General features: G+C 40.8%; 1 protein-coding gene across 2 annotated transcripts in view; it reads left to right on the forward strand.

Moving 5' to 3' along the window:
* The window catches only part of hs3st2 (heparan sulfate (glucosamine) 3-O-sulfotransferase 2), a 44,322-nt gene that overhangs the window by 10,061 nt on the left and 17,496 nt on the right, over window positions 1-16,765 (forward strand). The window contains exon 1 of one of the 2 annotated variants that reach the window (XM_023816526.2): window positions 3,889-4,442. The exons of the other annotated variant lie outside the window; for it this stretch is intronic. Coding sequence (XP_023672294.1) covers window positions 3,889-4,442 — 554 coding nt within the window. Of the gene's footprint in view, window positions 1-3,888; window positions 4,443-16,765 lie in introns of those variants that run through there. 2 annotated transcript variants of the gene reach the window in all.

A 16,765-nucleotide genomic window follows, 5' to 3' on the forward strand; every position in this document is an offset into this window, starting at 1 on the left:
GGGTGACCTCCTCCAGGAGGGTCCCGCTCCGGCTGGCTAAGTCCCGTGCCACAGGATCCTCCTGGATCTCTGGTTGGGACAGCCAGTAAATTACCTCCTGGAGCAGATCGAGGCGTTGGTCCTCGATCCGCGGAGGCACGTTGAGGAGATCCGTCATTCTGTCACGCTTCGGCGAGCGAGCGAGCCGGGAAACAGGCGAGGCAAGCCGAGAATGCAGGGAAACGGGGCTTTATTCGGGCAGACAGGAGCAAGACAGCGACAAACATCAATGACGGATCTGGGGAAGACTGACTCAGACACGGACTAAATACTAAAGACAAGCCGAGACAACAAGGAACAGCTGGGCACGATCGGGAAAGCACACGTGGATAATGAGGGGCGTGGCACACATCGGGATCGAACGGAGCGGATCGTGACAGCTTCCCTGTTCTGGATATGTGACTTAGACTTATGGATCCATCACCAGCACGGACAAGGAAACACTTTGAGTTTCCGGTCTCATTATTAAAACAAAAATAAAGAAGGAGGTAAAATTACTCTAACGTCTGTGTAGATGACACAGCTGCAATCAGAGAGAACTCCAGCAGCCATGTGACCCAGAATTACTCATCAAATTATCATTAAATATCCATAACTGGCATTATTAGATCTATTTATGCCCCATATACCCATTTCACCCTGAAAGACTTGCATATTCATGCTGAAAATTAAGGAGATTAGGCAAAATGTACAGTTTCAATTCTAGGGCATTAGTATACATAAAGATTTCATTATGAAACAATTCTCACTTTACTAGTAATAAAAGAATAACAATCGATGCATCTAAGAGCTCCATGTTTGTCATTTCAGATTCACATTAATGAACTTTTAAAGCCGCTAGCATTGACCTTCTTGTTGTTATTATTATTAATAAGCTGGCAGCTGTCAAACTGGCTGCAAACAGGGGCACAGCCCGGCCGGGTAACAATTTTATATTTTCTTGTTTATTTCTGATTGCTAATTATAATTTGATCAAGGCTAAATGCCTCATAATTGGACTGTCAGTTGCAGTTCTCTAGCCATTTAGAAAGACACTGTGTGAATTTCTGAGTAAGGAATTCAGTGACAGCTGACCAGCTGACAGTACAGATACAGTGACAGCTGACCAGCTGACAGTACAGACATAGTGATAGCTGACCAGCTGACAGTACAGACATAGTGACAGCTGACAAGCTGACAGTACAGACACAGTGACAGCTGACCAGCTGACAGTACAGACACAGTGACAGCTAACAAGCTGACAGTATAGATACAGTGACAGCTGACAAGCTGACAGTACAAACACAGTGACAGCTGACAAGCTGACAGTACAAACACAGTGACAGCTGACAGTACAGACACAGTGACAGCTGACCAGCTGACAGTACAGACACAGTGACAGCTGACCAGCTGACAGTACAGATACGGTGACAGCTGACCAGCTGAAAGTACAGACACAGTGACAGCTGATCAGCTGACAGTACAGACACAGTGACAGCTGATCAGCTGACAGTACAGACTCGGCGACAGCTGACCAGCTGACAGTACAGACACAGTGACAGCTGACCAGCTGAAAGTACAGACACAGTGACAGCTGATCAGCTGACAGTACAGACTCGGCGACAGCTGACCAGCTGACAGTACAGACACAGAGACAGCTGACAGTACAGACACAGTGACAGCTGACAGTACAGACACAGTGACAGCTGGCCAGCTGACAGTACAGACACAGCGACAGCTGACCAGCTGACAGTACAGACACAGCGACAGCTGACCAGCTGACAGTAAAGACAGTGACAGCTGACCAACTGACAGTACAGACACAGCGACAGCTGACAGTACAGACACAGTGACAGCTGGCCAGCTGACAGTACAGACACAGCGACAGCTGACCAGCTGACAGTACAGACACAGTGACAGCTGACAAGCTGACAGTACAGACGCAGTGACAGCTGACAGTACAGAAACAGTGACAGCTGACAAGCTGACAGAGACAGTGACAGTAACCGAATGCAACAATTCTATGAACAATGACTTTGTAAATAACAAAAAAACCAAAGCGCACTGTTCATTTTGGATACTATGTTACCTGACACATGCTTTATTTACCTTTTTCATTTCATGATGCCTGTTTCAATAGAAAGTCCCAGATCTCATTAACTGTCTTAATTTTACCCAACAACCTACACAGATAATGTTGACCTTGTGATGCATTGACCAAGCTGTCTGAAAAGGTTAATGAAGTTCATGCACTTCCTGCTTCTCGGGACACATCAGATCAGTGTCGTATTACTGGGCACCTAATTGATTTTTGGCCTCCAATTACATTTCCTGCCCATAGTGGGTGAGCGGCTAATTGGAGCAACAGACTCGGCGGTGCCGCTGCAGAGCTGAACAATAGATTTAAGCAGCACCCGAGTGCATGCTGTGAGTTCACAGGCACATCGCACCTACAAAGTCAGGGGTGTCAGTTACTACAAGTGCTTGTTTATTGAGACTTAATCCGTTTTACAGCAGAAAACCTTTCTTAGGTGCAACATGCCACATACTGGTATTTTATTCCCACCAATTTTGCGTAATATGCATGTGTTAAGCGCTGGCTTTAAGGATCCATTTCAATAATCAGAGAGTTAACGCTAGGAATCCTTGTGACTTTGTTGGACTGAGGTCTTAAAGTAGTCTGTTCATGTGATACTTTCTTATCTAACAATTTGGAATTCTAATTACTAAATATTAACAATTAAAGGAATATAAACATTGGTATAATAAAATATACAGCTGTTCTAGTTCTTTTTCTTCCATTGATGATTCCATTAATGATCAAAACAATTCTGTAAGAAAACAAGCAAATTAATATAGACACAGAGACAACAGACAAAAAGCAAAGGTAAACCAATGAATGAATTAATGAATTGCTAGTATTCAAATACAGATCTATTATTTGAGAAAATATACTTGCATCCTCTTAGATCATCTATCATTCCAAATAAGTTTATATGTTTACACACCCAAAATAGCACTTACCTATTCTGTGGCTCCAGTCACTTGTATTAAATATGCTAATTTTGGGGAAAACATATACATTTGAAACAAGTTTTTATAATTTAAATATGTGAAAAGGTGATTTTAATAGATGATCTATTCATTCGTTTCAGTACATTTCTCATATTTATGTGTTTTGCTACTAATTTCTTTATGCAAATAGTATTGCTTTAATGACACGTTTAGAGTTTGCGATGTGACGTCAAATGGCACCAGTATTAGTCGTCATCGTATTGCTCATGCACTGCAATCTTGGGAAGTTTGACAAAAGCAGATAAGGGTCTGGGAGGTACACTCCTGCTGTCTTATGGGTGCAAAGGCACGCAAACTGAGATCGAGCAAGCGACTGGCGCGGTGCCGCTTAGGAGATGCTGCCAAAAACGCAAATTTGCCTTTTTCCGGCTTATTTCAATAAGCAAAGGGATTTCGGCACTGTGATATTAGTTGATGGACTTTATCAGATATTTACATTTTAAATCAAGGGAGTTCAATGTATTTTCTGAGAAGACCGTTTATTTTTTGGTATCTGTTAAAATGCATTAAGTGAACTTTTTTAAGCTTTAACCAGCAATATTATTATTATTATTATTATTATTATTACTACTATTATTATTGCCACGGAAAGTGTTGCGGTGGCTGTATTTTTGGGGAAATGTGGCCTTTTTCCGAAAGCGCACACATGCTGGGCGCCTCGCACCGGCATTTTCGGAGTACATTTTGCGCGCTGTATCGTGGGATGCCGCTTTATCTTACCCATGTCCCGGACGATCGCCAAACCCAGGGAAGGGTCCAGATGGAGAGAGATGCTGCCCTTTAATCCATGGAGAAATGGCATATAGGTTCCTCTCCAGCCGAGTTGCGCCGTCCGCAAACAAGCAAACGCGAAGATTTATTTTCATATTTACCTTATCCCTGTCCTTTACTTATTTATGCTATAGCATCATATTCTACTCGGACACCATCATGCAAAGCCAGAGTTATGAAGAGCATAGGTGCCTCCTCTTCCAGAATATAGGGAGCAAAAAACTTCTCCAAAAATCACAGTGCACTATGCGCCCGGACACCAAAGTTATCATGGGCGACACATCGGGTGTCCGTCTTGATCACCGGGAAGAAACTCCTGATCGCAACTTAACCAAAAACGCCGATTCACGCAGTACACAGCAGCGCGGTATTAATCAGACTAATCGGAGATCGATTAATATCACCGTCGTCCCAAAACATGGAAACAAGAAATTACCCAATGCCCTGATCGTCGGCGTTAAGAAAGGGGGGACCAGAGCGGTGCTGGAGTTTATAAGGATCCACCCAGACGTTCGAGCGGTTGGAACAGAACCACATTTCTTTGACAGAAATTATGATCGAGGTTTAGACTGGTACAGGTAAGCAACTTTCTCCTCGGATACATTGTGCAGTTTTCCACTCAGTGAGCCATAAATGAGTCTCTTCAGATGAGGCATTTTAAATTTCGTACGCTTGGGTTTCTCTTTTGCATTCATGCATATGGCATCGGACCACGGAGATGCTGGTTTTCCTATTACGGTCCCGCACGTCCCTGCGAGCCGATTGCGGGATTCCGTGCTTTACACATACTCTCATGGTTTCCCGGTGTATGGATGAGGTTTCTATTATGTTTATTCAACTTTTATGGCGTACAGTTAATGACTAATTATCAATATTAAACATTTTGCAATTTTTTATATTGTTTTTTCGTTAAAAAAAAAAAAGCAGAAACTTCTAAGACTTCTTGGCAAACAGATTTAAAAAACGCAGTATGATTCCCCTTTAATATAACTTTTAAATTTAGAACTTTAATTATTTATTCAGTCCTCACATTGAATAAACACGGTGAGAATCGCATGGTTATGGGATGAATGTTTGATTTTTCCGAACAATAATTGGAAAAAAATATTTTAAATAATATGGAACCATAAACACACAAACACGTGTGTGTGTGTGTGTGTGTGTGCGTGTATGTGTGTGTATAAATTCCATTGAAATTTGAATATTTGTATATTTATACACAAAATATCTAATTAATTTCAATTTATTTTCCTTAGAAATGAGTTTAGAGTTTGAATTGTGTATATTTAAAGGTGTTTTTCTGATGACAGGAGGTTTTGTTGGTTCTTGTTTATTTCTTAAGTAAATTTATTACCTGAGACCAGCATAATGTGCTTCTATCAGGGTGTCTATACTCTACAAGTACTGTGGCAGATGAGGGTGCAGAAATTTGCTGATTCTGGTGCCATTAAGGGGCATGTGGTCCCACTGAGGAAGGTATTTCAGATTAATTGTTCCACACGTATAAATTGAAGTTTCTCTGGATAAAGCCACCTCATATAGTGTCACTATATTAGTTCATAACCCACAAGCAGTTTGGTTTTAGGGAGTTTGGGTGCACCTTATTGTAAGCAAAAACTGTCCCCGATAAGCTAATCGGATAATGGCCAAGACAAACTATCACCTGTAATCACCTTAACGGAAAGATCTAAATGCAGAATGCAGATGCCTGATGAATGACTCCTTCTGGTCTCACCTGCATCACAGAGGTACAGGGAATTGCAGGGATACAGCGAAGCGTTTGTGAAACGTCCGGAGTTGTGAGTCTGTGACCACGGATGGTCATTCCTGCTCAGTCGGGGGGTCAATGTGTTTAGCGGAATGAGACGGAACTGTGATTACAGTGCAGTGGCCAGCATATTAGTGTGAGGTTAGTTTTTTTTTTAAAAAAGAACAACTGAATATCTGTGTACTTCATAAAGTTTATGTATATGTGCAGAAGTATTAGACAGCATGTTTTTATAAGCTGAGGTGCAAGAAGAGAAGAAAACAATTACTTGTGAATATTGCTTGATTTATTTATTTTGGAAAGTTTCATTTACATACTTGGGATGCAATGAAAATGACCCTGCCGAGAATGAATAGTTAGAAGATGGACAGGAATAGTCAGAAGTGTCTGTTAAAATATACATACAGCGGGACTGTAATATTGAAAATTTCAACAAACATGCCACCTTGTGGTGCTATGGTAGTACAACGTATTTTAAATTTATTCAATTTATTCAGCAAAAAAATATATTAGTACAAAAATCTCCAGTGGTACGCCACTGTATCAGGCCACTGTATACAGCTGAAATTCAGGGAGCAACTGATGCAGTACAGTGTTGGTGCCATGGGAGGGCGGCAGGATCGATGCTCCCCCCATGACCGCCTGTGCCCCCCTCCAAAAATAATCACCCAAAGATGCAAAAAAGATTAGCCTATTAGCTTGATACCCCCAGGGGTGTGGCCAGGGACTGTCTGCCCACCCAACAGCTGAACCCCCCCTGTGGGTCGATAACTTTTACCGTCTTTGTTTCAGAGGCACTGCCTGCCTGCGGGAGCCCATTAGGCGGTGCAGAACCTGAGCGCCCAGTAAGGCTTCCCGCCTGATCCATTTTCAAAGAGGAATCCTGCAAATCTTGTTAGGATTCTTTAAATGTGATTTTGATACCAGGTACCATGCATTTTCATTACTTATGGCTCAATGGAAAAGTCATAAAAACCTGGAGTAGTTGGAAAAAACAAAAAGATTATGAGAACCCTAAGGATATCATTTTAGTCCAAGGAAAATTAAAAATGTTTAAATGGTTTGCTATTCTATAATAATACAAATTTGGCAGAAGAACATAAGAACATAAGAAATTTACAAACGAGAGGAGGCCATTCGGCCCATCAAGCTCGTTTGGGGAGAACTTAACTAATAGCTCAGAGTTGTTAAAATCTTATCTAGCTCTGATTTAAAGGAACCCAGGGTTTTAGCTTCCACTACACTAGCAGGAAAACTATTCCATACTCTAACTACACGCTGTGTAAAGAACAATTTGTCATCCTGCTGTGATTCAGTCTATTGAGAAGATGTTTTAACATACGTCCTAATATTAGGATACATATTTTACATTTTTAAATTTAATGCTCAAATCTTATCTTAATCTGTATGTAATGATATTATCATTAATCCTGTTTGGTATTGTTAGACCTATGAACGTAATCATGTATGATTCTAGATGCTAACCCATGTGCTAAATCATGTATGATTCTAGATACTAAGTTGTGCACTTAGTTCTAGATGCTAATCCATATTACGATTTTAGCAGACCTGCAGTAAATGAAGTTACAGACATGCAAAACAAACAAATAAAATATAATTTTGGCAACACGAGAGTCTGGTTTAAAAGCTTAGATATGAATATTTATAGATAATATTTTGACTACAGTGTTTTTTGTTTTTTTTTGGCATCCAGTAGTATTCCAAAGACTCCCAGCACAATAGCCACCTTGAAAACATAAAGTAAATGAATCAGAAAGGAAAGGAAGTGCAATTCAGGTGCTACAAAGGCAGAAGAGACCAGCTTGTAAACATGGAAGGTGCCATTAAGGGTTTAAAATGGCACAGAACAGCAGGCAGATACAGCACTACTTGGTTCAATAAGCCCTCTGCTGAAGATTTACCTGCGTTTCTTAAACATCTTTAAGAAAACGGAATAGAAATGCAGCTCAATTTGGCCAAATACAGAAATGCTAGTACTGAAATGTAAAGGTGGTCTATTTTGGTTTCTGTCTTTTTTGGATGATTGGTCATTTTGTTACAGTAAAGGTGCACTTACACTGATGTACCTGTGAGAATCTCTGGAATAATGAGCTGTGACTGTACTGCAGTGGTGACCGGGATCAGCTCTCGCTCTTAGCAGAGAAGCCATTTATGTGGCTGTTCACCTTTTTCCCATCCTTTAACGGGAAGTGAAAATAAACAAACCATTTCTCCTCTCCTGCCACCCAGTTCCCAGTAATATTGAAAAAATGTACATAGTTACATTACTTTGGAAGAAACACTGTAAAGACAATAAATGCACCAAAACAGCCAAAAGGAATAATTAAGCGATTTGTAACTGTTAATTAAGTGCACCAAAGTTAATATGCGTCACTTTGCCTTGTGAGTTTATACGTGCCACTTTAATATGAAAGATTTAAATTACAAGTGCTTATGCTTTTTTTCGGTGTGGGCAAGCAGTTCATATCTTTGGGCATGATAACTATAGGCCTACGCGATACACTTTTGATTGCTGACACTTTTAAATATCCGTATGGACGTTTATTAAAATGTAAACTTTATTTAATTCTTAAGCACTGTCCAGTCCAAAATAACCTTTATGCAAAATGAATGCAACTGCAACTGAATGCGAGTTTAATAGCTTACGGAGATACAGAAGCTTGTAAATCAGAATTTATCAGAAGTATAGACACAGACGGAAGCTGTGCACTGCACTTTACTGAGGAGCGTATTATTGCATAGCTGAACTGTTTTCCATTTTTACAGCCAAGGGAAAGTGCCGATGCATCAGGACAAAAGCGAAATGGGCCCCTATTGATTTCGCTCCCCTGGGCGGAGTAGGAGAACCTGCGGAGCGGCCGGCGCGGCGTTCGCCGTTTAGAAGCTTCCATAATCGGTTTGCTCATAAACGCCGCCGCCGGTGTCCGGTGAGGAGGAGCAGGTGGACGGTGCCCGTTCAGCAGCAAACACTGCGCTGGCACGGCGGCTCCAGCACGGCGTACATAATTTATTAAGGCAGGCAATGCGCTCGTTACTGATTTTCCCTGACAGCGATGCAGCGTCGCGGACAACCAGCAGGGCACATTTGAAAATGTGGGAACATAATTATACGACCTGAACTTACTAAATAATAATGATGATCATAATATTAATAATAATAATGACAACACATAATAATAATAATAATAATAAAGTTAATGAAATAGTACATCGACCAAACTAAAGGAGGTAATCAAAATCAGAATTCACTTTAAATAGCGAAATACTCCTATGGGCATGGGCGTGCCCCGCTCACATTTCATAATTATTCGTTTGGACCCCCCCCCAACCACATATAATATAAAATATTAGTTTTATGGCAGTGTACCCCCCCCCCCCCCCAACACACACACATGCTTCTGACGCCCCTGCCTACATGCTTAAACGTGCTTAAATTCGCATACGACATAGAACATAAATTAAGAAAAATAATACAAATGTAAATTAAATAGAATAAATTTTAGTATTGAGAAGTTGATTACTGATTAGAACCTGGCTCCCAAATATACAGTATATAAATAAACAGTTTTGTACACAGATGTGCACACACAGCGGCAGCAATTTGCACAAAGTCCAAGAATGTGAAGATAGTGTTTGGATAGAGATCCAGAAGAGTGATGATACTGTGGGAGTGAACTGAGGAATGACTGATCAGCATTACTGCACGGTCTGTATTACAATCCTCATGTGAATATAACACACAGCAGCTGCTTTCCGGAAACAGACACAAAACAAAACATCTTTTTTCACACTGGCCTGGACCAAACATCTTTGTGTCCCCAACGTCACAGTTTATTGAAAGTCTTTCTCTCTAAAAACTCTGATTTATTATCAGAATGAGTCTGATGATAATTTGTGACAGAGAATGGGAGTCATAAAAAGTGTTAAAACTTAGTTTAAATGTTTTTGGTTCGTCTGATCTTCTAAGTGCTGCTGATATTAAAATTTTAGTTACATTTATTCTGGATACTTAACGCATTTAATACCTTTTTATAGCATATGCAATGTGTTAAACTAACACTAATAACTCCATCCCGTGGTGACTCAGCATGCATCACATGAGTGCCACCCCTGTCTTTTCCTTGTATGTTCTCCTCTTGCTGTCTCATGTGCTTTTGGGGGGGGGGGGGGGGGGGGGGCTTCGCTGCCCGCTAGGTTACCACCTCTCAGCACAGTTTGGGCATTTTCACTGGCGTCTAATGGACAATGATTTTGAATGACAGTATTCAGGATGCGGGAAATTCCTGTCACTCCTCCTAACAGATTATCATTCGGATCACAGAGTGCCGAGTCCAGTGCAGCCCTAATGTCAGTCATATACTGTTCCTCAGCACCAGTACTGACCTTGACTTTGGAACAAAGATATTTCAGCAAAAATAAAATCAAAAAGAAAGGTCCTTTCTGGCTCCAAAGACTCAGCAACAAGCATGAAATACATAATGTTCTTCTTATGTGGGTGGGCTATACTTTGAAATTGTTATGGAAAAAATGCCAATTTTTGTTCGGTATTTGCTATATATTTTTATTTTGCAGCTTCATTGAGTAAATCAGCTCAAATGCATTATAATTATTTTGTTCCCTTCATGTTAACAACAATCCAAATTGACAACGCTGTGTTCTGTTCTGAAATAGCAGCTGCTCAAACACAGTTTCAGAATTATTTTTTGAACCATCTACCAGAACTGTTTAGGAAAGAAAGGAGATGAATTAAATGTTTCTAATGAGAACTCTCTTCACTGATGAAACCCATCACTGCTGTCAATCAACCATCAATGATCTTAAAAACATTGGACATTTGATGGATTCATGGTGGGTTGATCAGCGCTCCTGCTCCTAGCCACTGCTGTGGAGTTTGTGAATTTATATATGCCCAGAATACAAAGGGTAGTTCTAACCAAATCAGAATAATAAACTGCCATAATCATGGACTGTGGTCATGTGATCACTTTTCATCTCTTCTCTGGGTAGCCAAATTGCTATCGTGCTACATTTTAATCTCTGTTAAGTACCAAGAATGAAGTTCTTGCAATCAATACATTTTTCTTTTTTTCCCCCAGCAGCTTGTGCTGCCAGAGGCTTACACTTCTCATTTGGTTTGATTAACAGGTCTGCTGACCTCCTTTCCAGTGACGTTGCTGCTTAAATTGTTTCTTGTTAGTTGGTAATTGACCTTCATTCTAAAGAACGCTCTGATGGTGATTAGCAGCAGGATCCTGTTCCAGGGAAAGATCAGTCAGTGGGAAATAATAAATAAATATATAAATGAAGAATAAAGTCAAAATTGCTAGATGGAGTGTTTGATTGCAGTAGCTGGTGATGTAGCATGCTAACGATGACAATGTGTGACCCTGAGTCTGTAATGTTCATGTAAATTGGAATTTATGAATAGTCTGTATTGTGTGTTTGAAGATGTGCATGTGCCCTGTGGACTGGAACCCATGACGAGCCTCTGGTCTGTTGCTTCCTGTAATACGTACTTACGTAGCATACATTGACTCAATGGTCCAATTGTATAACTCCTCTTGGGGCTTCAAACTTCTGAATCCACTTTGTTAATAAATTAGTGGTTGCGCTGTAAGTGCCCTTTAATATAATGAGGAAGGCTATGTCTGACTGATGAATGCACTGGATGGAGTGTTTGATTACATTGTGCTGTTGCCGATGTAACCACAAACCCACACAGAGTCAAAATAGTATTAACAGGCTGCTTGGTCCATTACGACATCAGATTTCACGTTGCATGTACAATTTGTGTTTTTATATTGTATTGCATCTGCTACCCTTCTTTGACTCTGTAGGGCAGGGCTATTCAATTCAGGCCCTCGATTCCAAATCCAGGCCTTGTTTTCAGTTCTCCCAGGTAGTTAGTTTAATAATTACTGATTCTGATTGGTCAGAGGCTTCACACCTGACTGACAAGTAAAGGAAGGCTGGAAAACCAGCAGGGCTCGGACCTCGAGGACCGTGAGTTGAATAGCCCTGATGTAGGGCCTCCGTGACCAAATGTTTGGGCTACCTTTCAATCAGTAATTTATAACTGGGACGTCAGTTGAATGTATTTCCAAAAAAACAAAATGATGTAAATATTTAGCCCTTTTCTAGTTTAAAAGAATAAAAAAAACTTTGTTCTGATTACTGCTTTATATATTATGTCAAAATTTATGTTACCCAGAATGCTTCATGCTTTATTTATTGATTTTACATACACAGTTGCACAGAGCTTAGCTGTACAAGCAGCAATTCTCCTGAGCTTAAACCTAATGATGTTCAAGCCTACATAACCAAGAAACGTGTCTGTATGATAAATCAAGTTGAAATACTGTGGCATTCACACTGAATTGCATTAATTTGTGCAGCAGAAAATTGCCTCGTTAGTCTTTTGTACTCTCACTGAGAAATGAACATCTGTGTTAAGACTTTAAGACAGACCCACCTGCCCGTCATTGAGGAAAAGCTGTCTCACCAGTTTCCGAATGTTTTCTGAATTCTGAAAACAGGTCGTTTGTTATAATGGATCCATTCTAGCCAGCTGTAAAGATAAGAAAGACCAGCCGGCGCTTTGCCATCAGCACGTCTCGGCATGCTTGTTTATGGAAGACCGCCCCAACATAGCGTCCATTAAGAGGGAGCAACCTGGACACACACCGGCCAGTCATGGAGGAAATCAATTTCTCTTAAGTATCCCAGCTGTTAAGACAAAAAGGAGGGACAATCCACAAGGAGCCTTTCAAGGACTGAAGGGTTTTTTTTCCAGAACCAAAATATATAGTAACAGAAACAAAAGGACCATGGAGGGGGCGGGGGGGGGGGGGTCAAACAGAAGGCAGGAGCAATCAGGAGAGATTAGGGGGGGGGGTTTACGAAGCAGAGTATCTCAGTTAGCTGGGTTAGCTTAAGCTAGAAGTCATGATTGTCCAATAAGAGTTTAGGAAAGGATCATTCCTATTGGACAAGCATGAATTACGGTAATTCAGCTTCCACCTCATAGGGCATTTGTTGAACATAGGTTGTCTGTTCTTAAAACATTACCATACGACTGGGTGAAATTGCATTCATGTCTGTGATGTGTGCTGTCAGACAATGTTCCTTATCGACAGTTTATCATCAGTTTCTCATTTTCATATAGTTTAAGTTTTATATGATGATAAGTGGGTATCAGTTTACATCAGCTAACTCTACTATAGATGAAATCAGTGTATTGAATTCCGCAAAAACATTGATTATTGCGGTATTGGGTTGAGAAACAGTAATGCTTGCTGCAGACCCTGATTAAAAGCATATTTTGCCTTCGACATGGTTCATTTGGGAGATTTATAGCGTGGATTAGCACCCTTGTAGTGTTTCCAGCTGCTTTCAATGGAACGTAGCTAAAGCTGCTTAAAAAGTGGCGAAATGTTGCTAGATGACACCATGCGTTAATTAGCATTTTGGTGGAGACGTTGCATCGTATTTGCATTCTGTTTAGTGTCAGAGGTGTCAGCTCTTTACTCCTGCTTCCTTCTCTCCTATTTTGTGCTGACATATACTGTATTTTAATACGGCCAAATTCCCAGTAAAGCTGCTCACATATACTGTATTTTAATACGGCCAAATTCCCAGTAAAGCTGCTCACATATACTGTATTTTAATACGGCCAAATTCCCAGTAAAGCTGCTCACATATACTGTATTTTAATACGGCCAAATTCCCAGTAAAGCTGCTCACATATACTGTATTTTAATACGGCCAAATTCCCAGTAAAGCTGCTCACATATACTGTATTTTAATACGGCCAAATTCCCAGTAAAGCTGCTCACATATACTGTATTTTAATACGGCCGAATTCCCAGTAAAGCTGCTCACATATACTGTATTTTAATACGGCCGAATTCCCAGTAAAGCTGCTCACATATACTGTATTTTAATACGGCCGAATTCCCAGTAAAGCTGCTCACATATACTGTATTTTAATACGGCCGAATTCCCAGTAAAGCTGCTCACATATACTGTATTTTAATACGGCCGAATTCCCAGTAAAGCTGCTCACATATACTGTATTTTAATACGGCCAAATTCCCAGTAAAGCTGCTCACATATACTGTATTTTAATACGGCCAAATTCCCAATAAAGCTTTTCTCATTTACATGTTTTTCTGTTTCTCTTGTCAACTAAGGTTCGTCCAGTAAACAGATGCTAGATTTTTCACTAGTTGCTTTTTTGACAATAAATCACTAAAGGCTTCTGAAAGGTCACTAGATGTAGTGACAAAGTATGCACCTGTATTGGGCCTGGAATTAAAGCCCGTACCCAAGACCCTGAGACCGAACCCAATCCGGGCGGAATGGCACTAGCAAATCTAAAATCCGAACCCAACCGAAACCTGAAATTGTGGAAATATTAATCATCGGTGTATAAGGAGACATTGTGAGCTTTTGTCGTGATTCTTCCATTGATATTTAGATGCTTGCTAGGTACCTGGTGGGTGAGAGAGAAAGGGTGGGCGGGTGGGGGTTCGGGGATGAGTGTTGCGGGGGGGGGGGATTGGAAAGCGCAAGTGAGCCAAGGACCCAGAAAGTGCAAAACGCACATAAAAAAAAAATCACAAAAAACACACTATCCTGAGCCCGAAGACGACCATGGAAAAGCGACACATACCTATACGGGTCCCGGTACCCTGTCAGTGCCCCGCGGGCTCAGCTCGGGGCTCAGGCCTCTACCACAAAGTCGCTTAGCTGCCAGCACTGCATCCTCACTTTTTTCCTATATTTTCTTGGCAGATGGGATCCCCTTAAAGCTAAGTTCACACTGCCTGGGGCTTATAAATCACCAACTGTGGCTGACAGCTATTACTGACAGCTGTATGCAGCAATAGAGGCTGTTGCTTTTCTTTTCTGTCATTAGTGGTTTGATGTCTGTGCCTTCTGAGCTAAGTTTCTCGTACATCAAATTTTTTTTTTGCCGGGCAGCATGTTAAGTGTTGGACATTGTTAATTTTTAATTATTTCTTGGGACACCGGGGGCACATAGCCTGAAATCAGGACTTTCCTGTCAAATGGGGACATCTTGTCACCATAGATGGGGGCAGTGCGTGACACTGCAGGTTAGGACTCTGTACCTGTGTTCAGAAGGTCGCCAGTTTGAATCCCGTAGCCGGCAGAGTGACCCCACCACTAAGCCAGGCCCTTAGCACCCAATTGCTGCAGGGACTGGCTGTCCTTGTATCCTGAATTGCATGTCTCTTTGGATGAAAGTGCCAGGTAAATACATACATGTATCCGAGAAAGATGCACCGAGTCCATCAGTCTCTGAGTGGCCAGGGTGGCCGAAGAAGCCTGTTGCACTCTTGAGTGAAGCACATAGAAATCTGGGTGAAAATGTCAGTCCGTTCTTAAAGGTGCATATATCAAGAAGCGACTCACACTAGCAGAAATACGTTAACTGGCATTTTGATATATACTTCACACCTCGTTTGCACCCCAAACTGTAATTAGAGTTCCCAAACTTGAACTTTAATGTACCATGACAGATATTTGGAGCATCACCCATGACTCGTACAGGAGCGCAGACTGTAAATTAGGCCCATAAATCTTGCCTTAACGGGCAAGGTGATATGCGGAAGGAGGTGTTTCATTATGTAAATGTTTCATAGATCTCTCTGCATCTAATTCTGCTTTAATGATTAAGGGTGGACAGCAGGAATTTTGTCAGATGCAGTCGCAACTTATTAAGATATATTGGCAACTTCTGGCACTTAATTTATAAGGAAACTTGCATTAGTTTATACACATTTTGAAAGGTACATCAGAGTAGAAATGCAGAAAAATGCCAAAGGAGGTTAACGTAGGTGCTCAGTGTTGCTAAAGCACATCATTCATTAGTGACAATTAGTACAGCTGTTGAGTTTTATGAAAACTGACAATTAATTTTGTTATTATTACTTACTGTGAGTTAAAAAATGTGTTTGATGTATGGTGCAGTTCACCAAGTGGGCGGGACAAAGGAACAGTGAGGTGCAGAGAGAGATAAACACGTTAAAATGAACTGGAAAGAAAAGAAGAGAAAACAGTTATTAGCAGGGCTGACTGCTTACTGCTTCCTCTGTGGGAAAAGAGACTGACTCCCATCTCCACCTCATAAAGTCGTTTTTATCCCTGTTCTCTGCTGGGTGTCTGGCGGCACCTTTTCACAAGCCCTCCTCTTTGTTTGTGAACCGCAGGGCATAAACCGCTATGCAGCCAGCCAGGCACTGCACGTGTGTTTCAGTTTTGGGGTTTTTTTTTTACATATAAAATTTTGTTGGATTTAAGTCAGCATGTTCAGGCAATGCAGGAGTAATCACAAAATCCAAATAATTCATACAATTGGAAACGTAATTTCACCTTGATTGCCTTTGAAAGCAGGGCTCCTTCCTTTGTTCGTTTGGCACGTTTGTATTATTAAGATATAAAATTTTGATGGACGCAAGCGGTATATGGAAGCTTACAGTTTAATTTCTACATTCAAAAGGAGTGGTGAGTGAAATGGTTCTTTAATTTGTTATAGCTACTGTTTATGCTTACTGTTGTAGGGAACTTCATTCATCAACTACCTAAATTTACCTGAGAATAGTAAAAGTGAAAAAAAAAAATACATTGTTTTAGTCTGTCCTGTAAATATGTCAGCAGTTATCACAGTTCTGGTTTCTGTCAAGTGTCTAGCAGCACTAACATATCTGATGAATGCGTGACTTTTCATAGATCATTATGGAACATTACCAATTAATTACCAATTAATGTCATACTCATAAAACTGAAGCAGTAATTATTAAATCTAAACTAACAAAATCAAATCTAAGTTAATTCATTGTCAGCGTGTTAGTTTCCAAAACGTATGTCAGGATCTTGAACTGTCGAACTTGGAAAAAGTTCCCTGACGACTTCTATGGCATAAAGAGAGCTTAGATCCCCCCCCCCCCCCCCCCCCCCCCCGCTGTGTCACCATCAAGGATGTAAACCTGCATGTCAGCAGTTCTCCTCTTGCTGTCCCTAGTGGCCCCCATTTTTGATAACCAGCACATTCTTTCTTTTAGTTATAAATAAATATTCCTTGTGAAT

This window comes from Paramormyrops kingsleyae, chromosome 22, assembly GCF_048594095.1.
Source record: "Paramormyrops kingsleyae isolate MSU_618 chromosome 22, PKINGS_0.4, whole genome shotgun sequence".
Lineage (NCBI taxonomy): Eukaryota > Metazoa > Chordata > Actinopteri > Osteoglossiformes > Mormyridae > Paramormyrops > Paramormyrops kingsleyae.